At 49.2% G+C, this 21,462-nt stretch overlaps 1 protein-coding gene across 1 annotated transcript; it reads right to left on the reverse strand.

The window, feature by feature from the left end:
• Positions 1 to 404: 404 nt before the first annotated feature.
• Positions 405 to 6,190, reverse strand: rpl15 (ribosomal protein L15). The gene is made up of 4 exons (XM_038797349.1): positions 6,056 to 6,190; positions 5,476 to 5,658; positions 3,128 to 3,264; positions 405 to 768 (listed from the first exon to the last, which is right to left on the reverse strand). Exons 2-4 carry the CDS (start codon positions 5,645 to 5,647, stop codon positions 463 to 465), a joined length of 615 nt encoding a protein of 204 aa, XP_038653277.1. The 5' UTR covers positions 5,648 to 5,658; positions 6,056 to 6,190; the 3' UTR covers positions 405 to 462.
• Positions 6,191 to 21,462: the final 15,272 nt, after the last annotated feature.

Raw genomic sequence — 21,462 nt, forward strand, 5'->3', positions numbered from 1 at the left:
TAGAGTACCCAAATCATTTTTTTCCCAATTAAGGGGCAATTTAGCATGGCCATTTCATCTACCCTGCACATCATTGGGTTGTGGGGGTGTCATCCACACAAGCACGGGAGGAATGTGCAAATGCCACATGGACATCATGTTCAAAGTTAAAAATGCAATGGAAACTTTACAAGGACAGAAGATTACATGTCCTAGAACTTAGGGGGATTTTAGACCACGGGGCTCCATTTAACTTGGGTTTCCAACAATGTATCACCTTTTCTAGCTTCATGAGACTACAGTGCTCGTCTGTTAAACTAAAATCATTGAGACTACCAAGTCAAAGAAAGAAAAACCGTAATTGTCTCTAACCAAGCCATTCTCAATAGCAGTTCATCACCATCAAATGAGGCGTTTACCACTGGTGCAGGAAAATCCTCAAAACAATTTATTTACCAATGTAAAATATACAGATACTACACATTAACGGTAGCGACGGAGCTGCAGTGTATTGCGTCTTCTCCATGAAGCACGACGAGAGCCTCCAATAGTAAGATGGAATTTGTGACCCTTGCCCAATCCGCGGCTCTTCTTGCCAGCAGATGTTAGGCCACGCATCTCCCTGTGCTTGTGCACAGGTTTTGTGATCCATTGGGTGTCGGGGTTGCGGCGGATAGCTTTGTGGAATATGTCAACGAGAACAACCTCGAAGAACTTGTAGGTGGCATCTTCACCCACCCAGTATGAGGCGAGTACTCTCAGTCCTCCACAATGACGACCAGCTCGCTCCTAAAAGAAACAAAATAGTCAACAAACTAAACTTAGGGGTTGAACTCATGTAATAAATACACCAAATAATGTGATATTTGAATATTCAATAAGCTCCGAACTGTTAGGCCAATCGGGCTATTCAGGGAGATCTAAGAGAAAAGTATTTGAATACATCACAATCTAGCAGTAATTTGCACTATTCTATGCAATAACTTCTGACTGACACCAGCTTTAAACACAGCCCAGAAAGTTTCATGTGGGCCAAGTTAAAAAAATTGGCAATGGCATATCATATAATTTGCGAGAGTAATGTCTAAATATTACTTTCCAAAACAGTTTACCGTCAGCAATTCTGATTAGCCCCATGAACACTGTCAAGTAGATTTCTTTAAAATACAGCTGCCCATTAAGTGACAGATGACTTTGCCCCAGAGGTCAGGGTGCAAATTATTTACATTCTCCCTGCCCAAGACAGTACAGTCATCAGAAAATCAGTGCCGCTGAACTGGAGAGAGCATCTAACGGGAAATTAAAAATCTAATGTGCTTATTTTTTGTTTGAGGGTGCTGTTATTACAGATTTGACTCTGGGCATGTAATTTATGAAAGATAGGCAAATTTCTCCTGAAGGAGAAATGTCATGTTACCAGAAAAAAAATGTCATTGCACAACAATATTAGTCAGTCAATGCATGAAATGAATACTGAAGGTATAATATTTGGGACTATCACTGTAGCATTGGGTTTTCTTGACTTTGCGAGGAAGGTATTTTTTTTTATAAAATAAAAGAGGAATATGATGAATTCACAATACAACCCCAGCATTGGAACAAATTGGTTTCTGTTTTCCACACATTGGCTGAATTGGAAATCTGACCAATTGTTCCAAAAGTTGGAATACCTTTATTTGAATGTATAGGTTTCAGGCGGCTGCTATTAATTTTCTCCCTGCGCAACGTTGAGGAAAATGACGAAAAATTACACATTATGAATTCACTATTTTCTGTATAATGTTGACCGACCGGCACATTGCTGTGTAATAACTTCACTTTTTCTGGAAAATTTGCACACTTTTCTTTTGAAATAGGCGACTCTGTCCATCAGTATTCAAGGTACGCTCACACTCAAATTAAGCACACCCCAGAATGAGTGTTACATCTCGAGTTTCCCTTAGACGTCCACTCCAATTCAGCAACAATGGTATCATGCATGACTGTGTGCCTGTACTGGTATTTTTAAAAAAATATGCAGTACCAGAACCAGCAGGTGCACAGAAATTAATATCAAGTTTATTCTCAATAGGCTGACTGATTCACATATTAAGAGACAAGCCCATACAATAATTGTTAACATTTTGATTACGGGGATAGGGTGGAGGTGTGGGCTTAAGTAGGGTGCTCTTTTCAAGGGCCAGGTCAGACACGATGGGCCAAATGGCCTCCTTCTGCACTGTACATTCTATGCCTCCACCAAGAAAAACACACCAACAGTGGACTTATAACAATTCACAGCCTTATCATTGAATGCAACTTGCATCACCCTCTAGACCAGGGGTGGGCAAACTACGGCCCGCGGGCCGCATGCGGCCCGCCAAAGGTATTTCTGCGGCCCACCAAGTCATTAAAAAAAAATTTTTTTTTTTAAAAGGTTAATGGGTGGGGGGGCTGTTGGGTTACTTACTGGTATAGGGTGGATACGTTGACTTGAGTAGGGTGATCATTGCTTGGCACAACGTCGAGGGCCGAAGGGCCTGTTCTGTGCTGTACTGTTCTATGTTCTATATGAGGCGCCCACAATCATAACCGGGTGAAGTAATTATTTTACTTAATATACTATGCGGCCCTTTGTGAATTGTGAATTTCTGAATGCGGCCCTTGCACGGAAAAGTTTGCCCACCCCTGCTCTAGACTTAATTGGCTTTCAAATAGGAAATGTGTCCAATCAGTCATTTGTCTTATCTTGTCCTCCATAGAATGGACAGCAGAGCTGCTAACTGAACCATGTCTAACCCTTCCACTCCTGTGTGCATATTCTGCCATCCACTGAATGGGACCAAGTGTTGGCACAAGTCTGGGATTGGTGCTTTCACTTGATATCTCAATTCAAAGTGGTATTCGAGTACCAGCTGTGCAAAAAAACCTTTCCATCTAATTTTTAATTATCTAGGTGCCATGTTCATTTTAACCCTGCAGGAACTGCATTTATTTTAAAAGACATCAACATAGTCCCTGCCATGGAAAAATTGTAAACATCTGGTGTTTTGGTCCCTTTTCTGCACGAAATGACTCAGCATCAGTTCAATGGTAGTGGGTCTGCCCAGTGATCAGTTGTCCAGATAAAAAAAGCTTTACACAAAAGATTAGCAATTAAAGAGCATACCTCAGCAACAGATTGAAGGCTTCGTGCAAACTTCAGCTGATTGACACCATGATGCACTGGTTTACCGTAAGTTGCACCCTTGGGAACAGGACGTTTGCGGCCACCACGACGCACTCGCACACGATATATCACATAACCTGTAACCCAAGAAATCAGCAGATAGATGTTTTGCACAATAAATTAAGCACACCGACAAGAACCATCAACATTAACACACAGCTAACACTTACCATAAAATTGTGATTATAGCACAGGAGGCCATCTGGTCTGTCAAGACTAGACTTTCCGCAAAGACAATCCAACTGGTACCCCACCCACACAAATTTTCTCATCAAATACTAAAATCTGCATCTTCTGCACAGACAGTGCATTCCAAATTATAATCACTTGCTGAACAAAAATGCTTTTCCTCGTGTCTTTGATGTTTTGCCAATCACCTCAAGACCATAAGACATAGAACATAGAACAGTACAGCACAGAACAGGCCCTTCGGCCCTCGATGTTGTGCCGAGCAATGATCACCCCACTTAAACCCACGTAACCCGTAACCCAACAATCCCCCCATTAACCTTACACTACGGGCAATTTAGCATGGACAATCCACCTAACCCGCACATCTTTGGACTGTGGGAGGAAACCGGAGCACCTGGAGGAAACCCACGCACACACGGGGAGGACGTGCAGACTCCACACAGACAGTGACCCAGCCGGGAATCAAACCTGGGACCCTGGAGCTGTGAAGCATTGATGCTTAGGAGCAGAATTAAGCCACTCGGCCCATTGAGTCTGCTCCGCCATTCAATCATGACCAATATTTTTCTCATCTCCATTCTCCTGCCTTCTCCCCATAACCTCTGGTCCCCTTCTTAATCAAGAACCAATCTAGTCATTTGGCTTCCATATCCTTCTGCAGCTAAGAGTTCCACATATTGACCACCCTCTGGCTGCAGAAGTTCCTCCTCATCTCTGTTTTAAAGGATAGACCCTTAAGCCAGAGATTGTGCCCTCTGGTTCTAGTTTTCCCTACTAGTGGAAACATCCTCTCCATGTCTACTCTATCCAGGCCATGCAGTGTCATGTACGTTTCAAAAAGATTCCCCACATCCTTCTAAACTCCAACGGGTACAGACCCAGGGTCCTTAACTGATCTTCATACAACAAGCTCTTCATTCCAGGGATCATTCTTCTGAACCTCCTCTGGACCCTTTCCAAGGCCAGCACATCCTTCCTCAGATACAGGTCCCAAAACTGCTCACAATACTCCAAATGGGGTCTGACCAAAGCCTTATACAGCCTCAGAAGTACATCCCTGCTCTTGTATTCTAACCCTCTCGACATGAGTGCTAAAAATACAAACTGCCGACTGAACCTGCACGTTAGCCTTAAGAGAATCTTGAACAAGGACTCCCAAGTCCCTTTTATTTCCTAAGCACTTCCCCATTTAGAAAAAATAGTCTATGCCTCCATTCCTCGTTCCAAAGTGCATAACCTCACACTTTTCCACACTGTACTCCATCTGCCACTTCTTTGTCCACTCTCATAGCCAGTTCAAGTCCTTCTGCAGCCCCCCCCCCCCCCCGCCCCTTCCTCAACACTACCGGTTTCCTCCCTCAAGCCCCGAAAGATGTTCTGTTAGGTGAATTGGACATTCTGAATTCTCCCTGTGTACCCGAACAGGCGCCGGAGTGTGGCGACTAGGGGCTTTTCACAGTAACTTAATTGCAGTATGAATGCAAGCCTACTTCTGACAATAAAGGTTATTATATTCCACGTCCTACTGAAATTATCACTATTCTGCTCACAGTTCACAATACTTCCAAGTTTAGAGTGAGCCACAAATGTTGAAATTGTGCCTTGTACATGCAAGTCTACAAAATTAACATGGATTTTAAAAAGTGGTCAAACACATCTCTAGAGAACCCCAATATATACTACCCTCCAGTCTGGGAAAAGACAAACTATTGTTTCTTCTTGTTCCCCCAACTTCATATCCATGCTGCCACTGTCCCTACAGGTATACAACTGGTCAAGTGATCTGTTGCCCCAATTAAGCTAGAAGTCACAAAAAACACTGCAATAGATATGATACGCAACATTCACTTTATATCATAAGATGCATGGGACTTGTTACCCTCCGACCCACTGAAGTTTAATTGACAGAACATGTGGTCCAAACTCATCCCCGCAGTAACCCGACATTGCTCTGAAAGCAACACTTGGATCGCTTGGAGGCCACCAGGTAGATATTAAGTTTTCAAACAGTGTGACGCCTCCACTCGTGCTCACTCTCTCGGACTTGCAGATCATCTGGGCTGCAGGTCCTGGATATGATGAGAAGGCAGCCGTACCTTGTTTGGCCTTGTAGCCGAGTCTGCGAGCCTTGTCGGGTCTGGTAGGCCGGGGAGCCCGGTGCAAAGCCGAGAGTTGGCGGTACTGCCAGCAGCGGACCCGCAACAAGAACCGCATCACGTCCGACTGCTTCTTCCTCCATAACTCCTGCATGTACTTGTAGGCTCCCATCCTCGGTCAGTCTAGGGGTGGGGGTCAGACAGAGAGAGAGAGAGAGAGAGACCCCGTTACACAACAGAGACGGCAAAGCAGCGACCCCGGCTCCCCAGCGCGGCCAGTACAGGCTTCCCCTCCACCCCGGCCGATTGCACCGGCGGATCCCCCGGCCGATTGCACCGGCGGATCCCCCGGCCGATTGCACCGGCGGATCCCCCGGCCTCCCCCTATAGAGCAGACCGCAGGAATCGCCCCCGTTTGCCGGGGATCACGGACACATTCGGCTCCAGTGTAAGATCAGTCCAGTCCGCGGTGCAGCCCTGCTGATGAACATTGCGGCGGCCGGTGCGGATGGGCGCGTTGGCCGCGGGATGGCGGCGGATAGAGGCTCACCCCCTCCCCAGCCCTGGTTCTCGCTCTCACCTGCTGATGGTGGCCGCCGGAAGAGAAAGAACGCTGCCCCCCGCGCGCTTTAACAGGCCGCGCGCGTCACTTCCGGCAGCGGGGCAGCCTGCAGGGGGCGCAGTAGAGACTCAGCCAGAGGGGAGAGAGTTCACACATTCAGAATAGCTGCATCCAAGCAAGTGCTTCTGGTGAAAGGTCTCAACCAGTGTTCTTCAAACTTTTTTTTCCCAGGGACCCATTTTTAACAACCGGCCAACCTTCGAGACCCAACCCGGCCGACCTGCGCGACCCACCATTTTCTCTTACCTTGTTTGCTGCTGACAAAAATGGAGGAAATGGTTTTGGGTCCCTTTGGCTCTCGTACACGCTCCTCCAATGGAACCTGTTGGATGAAGGTGAAGCCTTCCAGTGTCGGAAAGATGGAGTCTCCATCTGTCCAAAGTTCTGCATTTTTTTCCTGTAAACCACCCACCCCCCAAAATTGTAAATAAAAATAAAATAAATGAATAAAACCACCCCAAACTTGTAAAACGAAAAGCTGCGACAATTTAAAAAGAAAGTGGCCACACTGTGCATGCGCATCGATGATCAGGCACGCATGCGCAGTGCGGCCGCATTTTTTTTTTACATGTTCGCGGCCATTTTGAAGGCCCCTTGCAGCCTCCGTTATTAACAGCTGGCTGTTGCGCGCAGATTTGCGCAATCGGGAGCACCGCGACGGATGGCTCCGCGACCCACCTGCGGATCGCACCCCCGAGTTTGACAATGCCTGGTTTAAACTTTAAACTATGTTTCACTCCCACAGATCCTACAACTTGCTGAGAATGTCCAGCATTTTCTGTTTTTATTATTAAGATTTCCAGCATCCAGTGTTCTGCTTTTTGATGAACTTTAAACCAATTGTTTTCCCAGCTCCTGGCCTGTATTGAGCATCTCAGCAACACTAAAGCAAAACATACTGGACACTTGATGAAAGATCACAGATCTGAAGGGTTGAACTTAATTTGACTGCGGGCAAAATGCCAGACATTTTGCAGGACCGGCATGTTAATTTACCTGCAATTAAGGGATGGCGGGGATCAGGCTCCAGATGTTGCCAGCCTAATTAGAGCTGGCTGCTCTGAAGCTTCATGCAATGCCACCAGGAGACCTGGAAGCTGCTGAGACAGGTCAGGTACCAAGGGGGTGGGGTACCTTGGACAGTGAACCAGAGAGGCAAGTACAAATTAAAATCCAGGATGGCCAAGGAGAAGGCGCTGCCGATCGTATGGCAAACCCTTCCAAGGATTGGTTGAAGCCACGGAACCTGCCTTTCCTGCCCCCGGGCCATCTTTGGGGCATGGAGCCAAATGTATTCCAATGGCTTCCCTGGATTACCAGTGGCACTGCCTCATCATTGGCAGAATGCCTGCAGCCCCCTAGAATGGTTCTCAATACGTACTTTAATTATGCAAATAAGCTGTCTGCCACTGCTAAATTTCTCCAGTGGAGGGGTTGGGTCAGGGAGCCATCCAGATGAAGCTCCCTGCTATTTTACTGCCCCCTCCCACCTCAGTTCCCACCACATAGGAGCCAGTAAAACTGCCCCTCTATACAGATGCTGCCAGACTTACTAGGTATGGCCAGCATTTTCCATTATTTGAGTATCTCATCTTGTGCCAGACCTCTCATAGGAACGAAGGAGGCAGCCATGGCAGGCCCTCAAGCCTGCTCCACTATTCAACTAGATCATGGCACAACACGAATGTGCGGAGACTGCTAAATGTTATTATGATGCCGGCAGTGGAGGGGGAGGCGGAGATAGTGGTGGCGCTGGATGCGGAGAAAGCATTTGATAGAGTTGAGTGGGGGTACCTGTGGGAGGTACTGGAGCGGTTCGGATTCGGGGAGGGATTCATCAAATGGGTGAGGCTGCTCTACGCGGCTCCGATGGCAAGTGTAGTTACCAATGGAAGGAGATCGGAGTACTTTAGGCTCTACCGTGGGACCAGGCAGGGGTGCCCCCTGTCCCCCCCCTGCTCTTTGCACTGGCGATTGAACCTTTGGCTATGGCGTTGAGGGAGTCAGGGAGATGATGGGGCTGGTGCGGGGTGGGGAGGAACATCGTGTATCGCTGTATGTAGACGACCTCCTGTTGTATGTGGCGGATCCAGAAGGGGGAATGCCGGGGGTGATGGAGCTGTTAGCGGAATTTGGGGGCTTCTCGGGCTATAAGATAAATTTAGGTAAGAGTGAGGTATTTGTAGTACACCCGGGTGATCAGGAGGAGGGAATTGGGAGACTCCCATTTAAGAGGGCAGTGAAGAGTTTCAGATACCTGGGGGTGCAGGTGGCCAGGAGTTGGGGGACTCTCCATAAGCTTAATTTTACCAGGCTGGTGGAGCAGATGGAGGAGGAATTTAAAAGGTGGGACATGGTGCCGCTATCGTTGGCGGGTAGAGTGCAGTCCGTCAAAATTACGGTTCTCCCAAGGTTCTTGTTCCTTTTTCAGTGTTTGCCCATCTTTATCCCTAGGGCCTTTTTTAGAAGGGTGACTAGCAGCATCATGAGCTTTGTTTGGGCGCATGGGACCCCGAGGGTGAAGAGGGTCTTCTTGGAGTGGGGTAGAGATTGGGGGGGGGGGGGGGGGGGGCTGGCGTTACCCAATCTCTCGGGGTATTATTGGGCGGCCAATGTGTCGATGGTGCGCAAGTGGGTAATGGAGGGGGAGGGGGCAGCATGGAAACGGATGGAGAGGGTGTCCTGTGGAGATACAAGCCTGGGGGCCTGGGGGGAACTGGGGGGAACAGATCGAAGACAGGACATGGGCTGATGCTCTGGAGAGGGTTAATTCTTCCTCCTCATGTGCGCAGCTTAGCCTCATCCAATTCAAGGTGCTGCACCGGGCCCACGTGACTGGGACGTGGATGAGTAGGTTCTTTGGGGGTGAAGACAGGTGTGTCAGGTACTCGGGGAGTCCAGCGAACCATGCCCATATGTTCTGGGCATGCCCGGCAGTGGAGGAGTTCTGGAAGGGGCTGGCGAGGACAGTGTCGAGGATGGGGACTCGCGATTTTTGGGGTTGGGGTGGAGCCGGGAGTGCAGGAGGCGAAGAGGCCGGTGTGCTGGCCTTTGCATCCCTGGTAGCCCGGCAAAGGATCTTGCTACAATGGAAGGATGAGAGGCCCCCAAGCGTGGAGACCTGGATCAATGACATGGCGGGTTTCATTAAGCTAGAGAAGGTCAAATTCGCCCCGAGAGGGTCGGTACAAGGGTTCTTTAGGCGGTGGCAACCTTTTCTCGACTTTCTGGCTCAACAATAGGGTACAGGGACAGTACAGGGATACAGGGTACAGGGATAGAGTAGCAGCAGCATCCCGGGGGGGGGGGAGGGGGGGAAGGGGGAGGGAAAGGGGGGGGGGGGCGGACGATGACTATGTTTGTTTGTTTATTTATTTAATTTAAATTTATTTTTAAGTTCTTTTGTTGTCCATTGGGGTTGGGGTGGGTGGGGGGGGGGGATGTGATACATGCGTCGATACGGTCTGGGGGTGTCACAGTTATTATGGGTTATTTTGTTGCATTTCATTGTTTGTCGTTATGTTTTATATTTTCTGTAAAAAATTCCAATAAAAATTATATTAAAAAAAACTAGATCATGGCTGATCTTCTAAACACCATGTCCCCTCACTATCCCTTGATATCATGGTACCTATAAATATATTGACATATATAAATATAACAGCACGTCCCAAAAGATATGCGGTTAAGTAATTTGGACATTCTGAATTCTCCCTCTTTGTACCCAAACAGGCACCGGAAGTTGGCGATGGGGGATTTTCACAGTAACTTCATTGTATTGTTGTGACAATCAAGATTATTATTATCTGCTGGAATATTGCCTTGTGACAGTGTCAAATTTAGTTTCATAATACTCCAATAAAGTGTCTTGTGACATTTTTCTACATTTAAAAAGGAGATAGATGTTTTTGTGGTAACGCAATAGTGATTATTTTGAATTGATATTAATCCAAACAATGATAATAGGCTTCAGGAGGACAAAGTCTGGTAAAATTGGAAGGCGTTGCAAATGAAATGTAATAGAGTGTGAAGTAATAGAAACTAAAGTACAATTTTAAACAGGGGGACAAGAACAAAGATCTGGGATGGGTCTACATAAATTTTTGCAGGTGACAGGACAATTGGACAAGACATTACACATTCTTTGGTTTTATTATTAGACAAAACACAAAACAAGGGAGTGAAGCGATACCTTTATAAAACTTTGGTTTGATTTCAGTTAGGGGCTGGTTTAGCACAGGGCTAAAGGGCTGGCTTTTAAAGCAGACCAGCAGCACGGTTCAATTCCCGTACCAGTCTCCCCGAACAGGCGCCGGAATGTGGCGACGAGGGGCTTGTCATAGTGACTTGTGACAATAAGCGATTTTCATTTCATTTCATTTTCACGTAGTGTCTACAACACTTTACGAAGGATGCAGACAGATGTGCCAATACAGCACTCAGGACCATGGAGAGACTCAAGAAACTGGTTTGTCTTGCTTTGCAGAGACAGTTAAGAAGAGCTTTGATAGATGTTCACATAATAATAATCTTTATTAGTGTCTCAAGTAGGCTTACATTCACACTGCACTGAAGTTACTGTGAAAATCCCCTAATCACCACAATCCAGCGGTTGTTTGGGTACACTGAGGGAGAATTCAGAATGTCCAATTTGCACAATAATCACGTCTTTCAAGACTTGAGAGGAAACTGGAGCGGAGGGAACCCATGCAGACCCCGCACAGACAGTCAGAAAGCACCCACTATCGAACGGCCTCCAGTGATCCAAGCACCTCCCCAGTGAGCAGTCAAACAGGCACCATTTGGCACACCATTTTAAAAATATGAAGCTAGCACAATAGCTGCTGTGCGGATTAGAAGTGGTGAGTAGCCATCTTGGAAGTCAAGTAGTCAGCTTGGGGACACCAAGGCCTCTGCCTGATTGCTCTGGATGGGTGGAGGAGCTTCCAGAGGGTGGCACAGCACCCACAGGTCTGCCATGCCACCACCACCCCCAGATCATGTAGATCCATAACACGGGCAGCACCAGCTGTTGCCCATCCATTCCACCAAATACCCATGAGAGCCCTGTCTGTGGTAATATTGTGATTGTCACTTACCCCTGCTGACCATGGCAGCCTTGGCCGCACTGCTGAAGGTCACCGCTAATGGGAATTGACAAGCACTTCACAGCTCCAAGTGCATTCCCAAGGGGAGACATACCATGAAGCAGACAAGTGGTTTTTAAAAAAAATTTGGAGTACCCAATTATTTTTTTTCCCCAATGAAGGGCCAATTAATAATTATACTATTTAGCATGGCCAATCCTACACTGCACATCTTTGGGTTGTGGCGGTGAGACCCACACAGACACAGAGAGAGGTGCAAACTGCACACAGACAGTGGCCTGGGGCCAGGATTGAACCCAGGTCCTCAGTGCTGTAGGCAGCAGTGCTAACCACTGCAGGACCATGCCACCCACATGTAATTTGTTTTAATGGTGTGCAGTAGTGACGCCAGCCATCCCTAGTCCCCATGGTACCACCCTCCCTCCAGTACTCACTCAGTGAACCTCAATCTGCTTAGCCTTCATGCTTTACTGTTGACATCAAGTGCCCCCAGGATACCCATCAGCAGTGGGGCCAACCTGCTGCTTACTGCATCCCATGACTTTTGATGCCCCTAGCAGACATCCTCTGGGAGGGTTTGAGGCCAAAGTGCTCCATCTGACTTGGTGGTGGCACATGTCTCACCATGAGCTTCTTACAGCACTGGATGCCAGTATTCCTGGTGACACTCAGCAAACTGACAGCTGCAGCCCCTGCCTCCCAGAAGGCACTGGCTGATCTCCGACCCCTTCATCAGAAACAGGATATCCCAGTCCATCAGTCTGGCCATGTCAGTATCCCCAAATCATGGAGCTGGTCTGCGCAGTGGCATGGCTGTGTGCTGTTTAGGCTTTGCTCTGCAGGATCAGTTTAAGTGCTGCTGCCCCTCACTGGTGGGGAGCTGCAGGGCACAATACCAGTGAATCAGCCAGCAGGACAGTCATTTGCCACATGTAGCCTAATTAACATTCAATACTGGTGACAGCCTCACAGAACAAATTCAGTTAGATCACACCCAATATATCCATATTTAAACTTGCACAATAAATCAGTTTCCCAGGGAAAACTCTACACAGTATATAACAGCAACAATTAGATTACCAGCACAAGTTCTCATACAGGCCAAAGCTCAATCCAAATCAGGGTTTTCCTAGAGTCCAAGTCAGCAAATTTTTCTCTCCCCCAAGGAATTCACCAAGTTGACTTTTTCCCCCCTAGTAAGCCTCAGTGTTCTGCTCATATAGTCTAGCAAGGCTACACAGCTGATCATCATTGCACTGATTCCTGATAGGGGTTTTCCATCAGTCTACCATGTGACTTCCAGGTTGACTTCTTGGGAGGGAGAAACTCTCTGAATAAACTACAGAATTTCATGAGAAAAGTATCATCCTTACAACACATTTGGTGGCATCACATGTTATACCGATAATAGTTCATTTGCATTTATCAATCACAAATTAACATGATTTGATACTTTAATACAGCTACCCAATTAATATTCATACACATGTATAGTGATTATGCCATCATGTTTACACTGTATGACCTAAAGCTATGACCTTTAACACTGACTCACAATGGACAAAACAGCATCTTGTAACTTTGTCAGAAACTTCCGCCCCACTCAGTTCCCACTTGGTCTTGCAGCTGCATCTTGAATACTTGAGTCCTTCTGATAGAATTTAACTTGTACGTTATTGTTAACCCTTACCTTCCCCTTTCAGTAGGACTAATTGGATGGTTGATATAGGCATGACAGAATGATGGAGCACAGAAGAAGGCCATTCGCGCCATCTTTCTTATTAGTCAGTGACACTCTCCTTTCGAAAAGTGCACCTGTACGGTTGTGCTTCTGTGCTATTGGGGCTAGCTGGCATTCTTTCCAACCAATCCCAGATAAATTTTGTAAGTTCCCTAATGCAATGGTTTTCAAAATCTAGTGGAAATTCCTTACAAATATCAGCATATTCTTGAGACCACTGTTCTAACTTGCATAACTAGTATTAGGTAAATAACTGAAAACGTTCTTACAATTGCCAAAAATTATTTTTGTTCATATTTATCAGCAACAGACCCATGTTACGAAAGCAACAAAATGAAGTTTTATCAGATGACTGGGCAGTGAGTTATCAACGCAACACTTTTTTTAAAAATGGAGCAATGCTTAATTCAACTTTGGAACAGAGCGTCTAACACAAGTAACTGGGCCGGGATTGGAGAATCCCGCGGCAGAGTGTCGATGCCGTCGCAAACGCTGTCACGTTTCACGAGGGCGTGAACAGGCCGCTCCCAGGACTAATTCTGGCCCCTACAGGCGGCCAGCACGTCTCTGGAGCGGTTCGCGCCGCTCCAGCTGCTGAATAAAAGCAAATTACTGAGGATGCTGCAGTCTGAAACGAAAGAGAAAATGCTGGAAAATCTCAGCCCGTCTGGCAGCATCTGTAGGGAGAGAAAAGAGCTAACATTTCGAGTCCGATGACTCTTTGTCAAAGCTGGCCGATCCCGGTGCGAACTGTGTGCTGTGGGATCTGCGCATGTGCAGTTGCGCCGGCACTAACGACGACATGCACAGTGGCACCGGCGCCAACGCACGCATGCACAGTGGCCTCCTTCAACGCGCTGGCCCCGACGCAACATGGCGCATGGTTACAGGGGCCGGCGCGCAGGAAAGGAGGCTCCCAGCCACAGAGGCCGGCCCGCCGATCGGTGGTCCCTATCGCGGGCCAGGCCACATCGGAGGCCACCCCTGGGGTCGGACCCCCCCCTCCCCCGCCACAGTCCGCCAACCGACTCTTACACACCGAGGTCCTGCCGGCCCAGAGCAGGTTAGAACGGCGCCGGTGGGACTCGGCTCTTTTCCAACAGCCGCTCGGCCCATCCGGGCTGGAGAATCGGTGGGCCAGCCACGACCGGCGCCACGCCAACCACGCGGGTGTGGCACGATTTGGTGGCCCGCTGCCGATTCTCCGACCAGCCGCAGGGTCGGAGAATCCCGCCCCTGATTCGCTTCGAGAAGACCCCTCATGGGATAAAATTCATATCCACTTAGAAATCCACTCGTTATTTAATGACCCATACCCCGTTGAGATACGCACATCTGCACGCATCTGCTCTTTCTAATCACACATCAATGCACTGCCTAGTCTCACACATTGCATTGTCGATTCTCACACACTTACACTGTATCACCGCTTATGCTTCTTTGTGTAGTCTGGTCCCACAAATCTGCACTTTTCATAGTCTGACACACCTCCACCGTCTTATGCACCTGGAATGTGGAGGTTTGAAGAAAATTGCTGTTTTGCATTTGTAATTAAGGGAAACATCTGAGTGCCAGTACAGTTTAATGGTGTAATAGTACATGTGGAGTGCTGCAGAAAGACTAAATAGCAGGGGATATCGGTTTTTAAAAATTTGCTGAGGGCCTCATAGGGAGAAGAAAATGGATGGCTGCTTGTCAAAGAAAAATCTTCAAACATTATGTGAAGTACATTTCATGCCTGAACAAATGTGTGATATAAAGGGGGCGGGATTCTGTGATCCTGAGGCTATGTGTTGATGTCATCGGAAACGCATGTTTCTCGACGGCGTCAACACGGCCTCAGGATCATCAATTCTGGCCCCTACAGGGGGCCAGCACGGCACTGGAGCGGTTCACGCCGCTCTAGCTGCTGATCCCGGCGTCAAATGGGCGCCGCGGGATCCGCGGATGCGCAGTGGCATCCTTCAACACACTGGCCCTGACACAACATGGCACAGGGCTACAGGGGCCGGTGCGGAAGAAAGGAGGCCATCAGCCAGAGAGGCTGGCCCGCCGATCGGTGGGCCCCGATCGTGAGCCAGGCCACATCGGAGACCCTCCCCCCACAGGCGGAGGCCCTCCCCCCACAGGCCGCCCCCCCCGACCCTTCCACGGCGAGTTTCCGCCGGCTGAGAGTCGGTGTGGACGGCGCCGGCGGGACTCGGCTATTTTTACGACAGTCGCTCGGACCATCCCGGGCCGAGAATTGGCTGGCCGGCCGCGTAGAATGGTGCCCGACCGGCGCCGTGCCAACCACGCCGGCGCCAATAGCGCCGATTCTCCGCGTCAGCGTCGTGGCGGCGTGGCATGATTCGTGCCGGTCATGGGGATTCTCCGGTCCTGCCCCGGGCTGAGAGAATGCCGCCCCGGATTCTGCCACATCTAAGTGGCATTACCTTTTGCTTAAGTTGTCTCAAGAACAACTGGCATTTATACAGCAACGTTAACAATATAAACATTTTCGAAAGTGCTTCACTATTAGAAATAAATAGATAGATATTAGGATATTAGATATTAGGTGGCGATAAATAAGGCGTTTGTTGAGAGGCGTTTGTTAAGGGCAGCACGGTAGCATGGTGGTTAGCATAAATGCTTCACAGCTCCAGGGTCCCAGGTTCGATTCCCAGCTGGGTCACTGTCTGTGCGGAGTCTGCACGTCCTCCCCGTGTGTGCGTGGGTTTCCTCCGGGTGTTCCGGTTTCCTCCCACAGTCCAAAGATGTGCGGGTTAGGTGGATTGGCCATGCTAAATTGCCCGTAGTGTCCTAAAAAGTAAGGTTAAGGAGGGGGGGGGGGTTGTTGGGTTACGGGTATGGGGTGGATACGTGGGTTTGAGTAGGGTGATCATTGCTCGGCACAACATCGAGGGCCGAAGGGCCTGTTCTGTGCTGTACTGTTCTATGTTCTATGTTCTAAATCTTTAAAAAGGAGAGAGACAGGCAAACATGTTTAGGGAAATCGACCAGAGAGTTCATAAACGTTGACACTGAGGCAGGGTTTGGAAAAGTGTTCGGAACAAATGTCCCTAACAGAAGAAAAATTGCAAGATTTAATGGCCGCGTCGCAATTGAGCTAGAGCGCGACACGACTGCTAGATCGTGGGAGAAGCCAAAATCAAGCATTCCACCGGGCGCCGATCGGTTTGCGATCTAACTGGCCCACTCCCGTTGGTCAAATCAGGGGTGATGGTTGGGGGGGCCCCCGTGGGGGACAGCCTTGGTCGGGGTCAGCCACCATCAGAGGGGGGTCGCCCCTGGGCTAGGGGTGGGGTGGCTGTCTCAGCTCCCACGGGTCTACAATGTCACCCCCTGGATCATGTCTACCTATTACCGGGGCAACCCCAGCCCCTGCCTGTCCCAACTACCACCCATAACTCGCATTAATCGTGCAGGCCTCTGGCCGCGCAGCTGAAGCAATTGCTAATAGGGAATTGACAATCATAATTAAGTGAGCACTTCACAGCTCCCAAGCGGATTCCCGTGGGTAGGCATGCCATGTAGCACTTGGGAGATAATGCCGGGCATCCCAATCAGACCGTGCTGCCTGGACATTGTGCCTGAACACTACAGGAAGCAACACAGCGGATACAGAGACCAACATCCGAACACCCAGGGACTGGGACCCGGCACCAGGGACATTTCTATGGCCAGAGGGTGGGTGAGTGCACCAGGTAAGGGAACAGCCACCGGTCCAGGTAATGTTACATGTGGATGTCTGGGGTACAGGGTGTGGGATCCGGTGACCTGGGGCCCCCCTGCAGCCAGGGGTGCGAGGGCCGGGCATGTCGAATGGCAGGGGATGTGGGGGGTAGGGGGGAGCAATGTGGGAATAGAGGGTGCCGCAGTGGAAGACACTCTGGCTGTCAGTCTCACACTCTCTCCAATACAGATATCGGACGAGATGGATGATATCTTGGAACCCCGCGGAAGTTGCCATTGTGGTGCTGTTGGCAGGTCAGGCGGCCAGACACCAGAGAAGGTGCTGGCAGCAACGTCGACAGAGACTCAAGGTGGCGGCCCATGTACAGCGCCCCCACCCCACAACCTGAGGACTCGGCTGGCCATCAAGCCAGGGAGGGACCCAGAGGGGGAGGCCTGCGACGGCCTAAGGTGTACAGGCGTCGCTGTCCTTTCGATCAGATAACGGACAGCGTGTGCTGCAAGAGGCTTCACCTCATCAAGGAGATGGTGTGGCACCTATTCCATGTCCTTGCGGATCTGGCACCACGTGGAGGAGAAGGATACCCACTCCTGGTGACTCCTGAACTTCTACGACTCAGGATCATTCCAGGGCTTGATGGGGACTTGTGCAGCATATCACAAGCTGCAACCCACAAGTGCATCCGTGAGGTCACAGATGCCATGTTTGCCTGGGCAATGAGCTATATAAACTTTGACATGGACCAGGCCCAACAGGATGCCCGAGCAGCAGGATTCTCTGCCATCGCCCGCATGCCCCAGGTCCAGGAGGTAATAGATGGCACGCATGTTGCCTTCCGTGCAAGGGACCTTCAGGGAGTGCCCTACATCAACAGGAAGGGGCTCCGCTCCCTTAACATCCAGCCCGTGTGGACCTGCCAGATGAAGATCCTGCATGTGTGTGCATACTTCCCAGGGAGTGTGCACGGCAGCTACATCCTGGGGCAGTCGGGCATCCCCGATATCTTCCACGGCCACTCCAGGATGGCCGGTTGGGAGATGAAGGGTACCCGCTGAGGACCTCGCTAATGACTTACGGTGACTGATGTGGAGACCCGACACAACGAGACCCATACAGCCACCTGGGCTGTCATTGAACGGTGTATCAGACGGTGCTCAAAATGCAATTACAATGCCTCAACCACTCTGGTGGTGCTCTGCAGTCCACCGCCCAGAGGATTGCCTGCTTTGAGGTGGTCTGTGTGCCCTCCAAAACCTAGCACAGCAGCGGGGCAACGTGCTGGAGGTGGAGGGTGAGGAACATATGGCCATCTCCGAGGAGGAGGGCGAGGAGGAGTCGGGTCTGTTGATTAAGACATAATTGGCCTGACAACAGAAGACAAGGGTGGTTGTAGAGGGTTGATTTTCAAACTGGAGGCCTGTGACCAGCGGAGTGCCTCAGGAATCAGTGCTGGGTCCACTGTTATTTGTTATTTATAATAATGACTTGGATGAGAATCTAGGAGTCATGGTTTGTACGTTTGCAGATGACACCAAGATTGGGGGCATAGTGGACAGTGAAGAAGGTTATAGAGGATTGCAATGGGGATCTTGATCAATTGGGCCAGTGGGCCGATGAATGGCAGATGGAGTTTAATTTGGATAAATGAGAGGTGATGCATTTTGCTAGATGAAATCTACTCAGTTAATGGGAGGGTGTTGGGGAGAGTTATAGAACAAAGAAATTTAGGAGTACAGGTTCATAGCTCCTTGAAGGTAGAGTCACAGCTGGACAGGGTGGTTTGATTGGTCAGAGCATTGAATATAGGGGTTGAGAATTCTTGCATTAGTACGGGCATACTTGGAATACTGTGTACAGTTCTGGTCACCCTATTATAGAAAGGATATTATCAACCTAGAAAGAGTGCAGAAAAGATTTACTAGGATGCTACCGGGACTTGATGGTTTAGTTATAAGGAGAAGCTGAATAGACTGGGACTTTTTGCCCTGGAGTGTAGGAGGCGTAGGGGTGATCTTATAGAGTTCTATAAAATAATGAGGGGCATAGATAGGGTAGATAGTCAATATCTTTTCCAAAAGATAGGCGAGTCTAAAACTAGAGGGCACAGGTTTAAGGTGAGAGGGGAAGGATACAAAAGGGTCCAGAAGGGCAATTTTTTCACACAGGGGGTGGTGAGTGTCTGGAACGAGCTGCCAGGGGTAGTAGTAGAGGTGGGTACAATTTTGTCTTTTAAAAAACATTTAGACAGTTATATGGGAAAGCTGGGTCTAGAGGGTTATGGGTCAAATGCAGGCAATTGGGACTAGCTTAGTGGTAAAAACTGGACGGGATGGACAAATTGGACTGAAGGGCCTGTTGCCATGCTGTAAATCTCCATGACCTCTATGACCCAAGGTGTGAGTCGAGGTGGGAGGCCTTCTTAAGCGTTCCGATGATCCTAAGTGGCGGCAACAGGTTTAACATCAATTGCTGCCACTTAGATATGCAGATATGAGCCTCAGATGTCTCATCAAAATAGATACTGGCCCAAACTTTGGCCCTTCTGTGTAGTCATCCCTCGCCCAGTGGGTGGGGGGGGGGGGGGGGGGGTGGAGACACATGGTGGCACAGTGGTTAGCACTGCTGCCTCACAGCACTGGGTGACTCGGATTCAATTCCAGTGACTGTGGAGTTTACACTTTCTCCCCATATCTGCGTGGGTTTCCTTTGGGTGCTCACGGTTTCCTCCCACAGTCCAGAAATGTGCCGGTTAGATTGTGTTATCGGGATAGGGCAGGGGAGTGAGCTTAGATAAGGTGCTTTTTCAGAGGGTCGATGGGCTGAAGGACCTCCTTCTTCACTTTAGGAAATCTATTGTTCTACGTCTACCCCCTTCCTTACTAACCTCCCTCAACATTAAATCACCTTCAATGCCACACTAAAGAAGCTAAAAATTACCTTTCAAGAAATTTCCCGACTTTCTGTCCTGCCTCTGCGGCTGCTCACACCTGTACTCACTCAGTGCGGTCATGGAGGTCTTTGACACCCGCTGGCCCTAGCGAACATCCGACTAGGTCTAACCTTGGGCCTTGCGGTAGGGACTGGCAGGCATCCCACACTCTGCAAAGCATTATGGGTTAATATAATAATAACTTATTGTCACAAGTAGGCTTCAATGAAGTTACTGTGATAAGCCCCGAGTCGCCACATTCCGGCACCTGTTCGGGGAGGCCGGTACAGGAATTGAACCCGCGCTGCTGGCCTTGTATTACAAGCCAGCTATTTAGCCCACTGTGCTAAACCAGCCCCTAATATTCTAATGGTAAAGTTCTTTTATATCCAAGTACCTCAATATCTTTAGGTTTGTTTCAATAGTGCATGAAGTGAATTGAAAACCATTTTAGAAAATGTTAACTTGGGGAGCTTGGATTTGTCTGAAGCTGGTGGCAGTGCAAGGTGTAAGAGAAATTTCTTCACCCAGAGAGTGGTTGGCCTGTGGAATTTGTTGCCACAGGAAGTAGTTTTAGCCAAAAAATTGTATGTTTTCAAGAAGCAGTTAAATATAGCACTTGGGGCTAAGGGGATCAAAGGATATGGGGGGGAAGGCAGGATCCGGCTATGGAGTTGGATGACCAGCCATGAACAAAGAACAGTACAGCACAGGAACAGGCCCTTTGGCCCTCCAAGCCTGCGCCGACCATGATGCCTGTCTACACTAAAACCTTATGCACTCACGGGATTCTTATGCCTGTTTTCCCATCCTATTCACGTATTCCTCAAGATGTCTCTTAAACACCGCTATTGTATCTGCTCCCACCACCACCCCCACCATCCAGGCACTCACCACACTCCATGTAAAACTCTTGCCTCACACATCTCTTCTAAACTTTCCCCCTTGCACTTTAAACCTATGTCCCCAAGTAATTGACTTTTGCACCCTGGGAAAAAGTGGATTACTCCACTCTGTCCATGCCACTCATAATTTTATAAACATAATGAAGGCAGAGCATGCTCGAAGGGCTGAATGGTCGTCTCCTACTCCTATTTGCTATGTTTCTGTTTCTTATCCCTTGCCAGCAAAAATTGGCAGCACCGGGAATAGGGGGTGGGAATCCTGCAATTGCATCTCATGTGCCATTTTTAAAGACCTCTGGAGTTGGCCTATCTCTGCGAGAATCTAGGCCGATATGTTGATCTTCTGAACCAAGATCATTTCTTTTTTTTACTTTTAAAATTTGGTGTACCTTGATAAAGCCAGGAGAGTCCAACGAGCTTCATAAACGTCCTTTATTTCAGCAATAGCATCAGACATGCACAAGGCCCGGTTACCTTTCACCACGTCCAAGATGGCGGCCCCCATGAGTCGCACACGGCGGGCGGCAAGGAAGATGGCATCCAAGATGGCAGCCCCCATGAGTCGCGCGTGGCCGGCCGCGTGGTGGAGGTTTTCCAAGATGGCGGCCCCCATGGACCGCACGTGGCTGGAGGGGGCGGAGTTGGGGCATAGGCCGCAGCGTTTCAGGCCCCGCGGGGCTGCGAGTGGGGGGAGCGATTACTGCGAGTCGCTGGGGAATTGGAAGCTGGGGCCCTTTTTGCGAGGCACACTCTTGCGTAATGCCCTTTTCGCCCACAGCTGCTGCAGGTCGCGTTGCGGGCCGGGCAGTGCTGCCACGGGTGCTGATTCTGGTCACAGAAATGGCAGGCTGGAGCAGCATAGTGGCTGCCTGGAGCAGCATAGTGGCTGGCTGGGGTAGCATGGTGGCTGGGCGGCCGCGTAGCACAGGCCTGGGGGAGTCGCTGGTCGGGGGCCCATGATTGGGTCGCGGGGTCCGCTGGGAAC

The sequence above is a fragment of the Scyliorhinus canicula genome, chromosome 5, assembly GCF_902713615.1.
Source record: "Scyliorhinus canicula chromosome 5, sScyCan1.1, whole genome shotgun sequence".
Classification (NCBI taxonomy): Eukaryota; Metazoa; Chordata; class Chondrichthyes; order Carcharhiniformes; family Scyliorhinidae; genus Scyliorhinus; species Scyliorhinus canicula.

What these genes read in the sequence shown, in the direction of transcription:
- rpl15 (XM_038797349.1), bottom strand. Translation starts at nt 5,647, where the DNA reads ATGGGAGCCTACAAGTACATGCAGGAGTTATGGAGGAAGAAGCAGTCG. An exon ending in CGGCTACAAGGCCAAACAAG is followed by an intron (nt 3,265 to 5,475) that starts GTACGGCTGCCT and finishes CTTGGGTTACAG; the next exon opens with GTTATGTGATATATCGTGTG. An exon ending in GCCTTCAATCTGTTGCTGAG is followed by an intron (nt 769 to 3,127) that starts GTATGCTCTTTA and finishes TGTTTCTTTTAG; the next exon opens with GAGCGAGCTGGTCGTCATTG.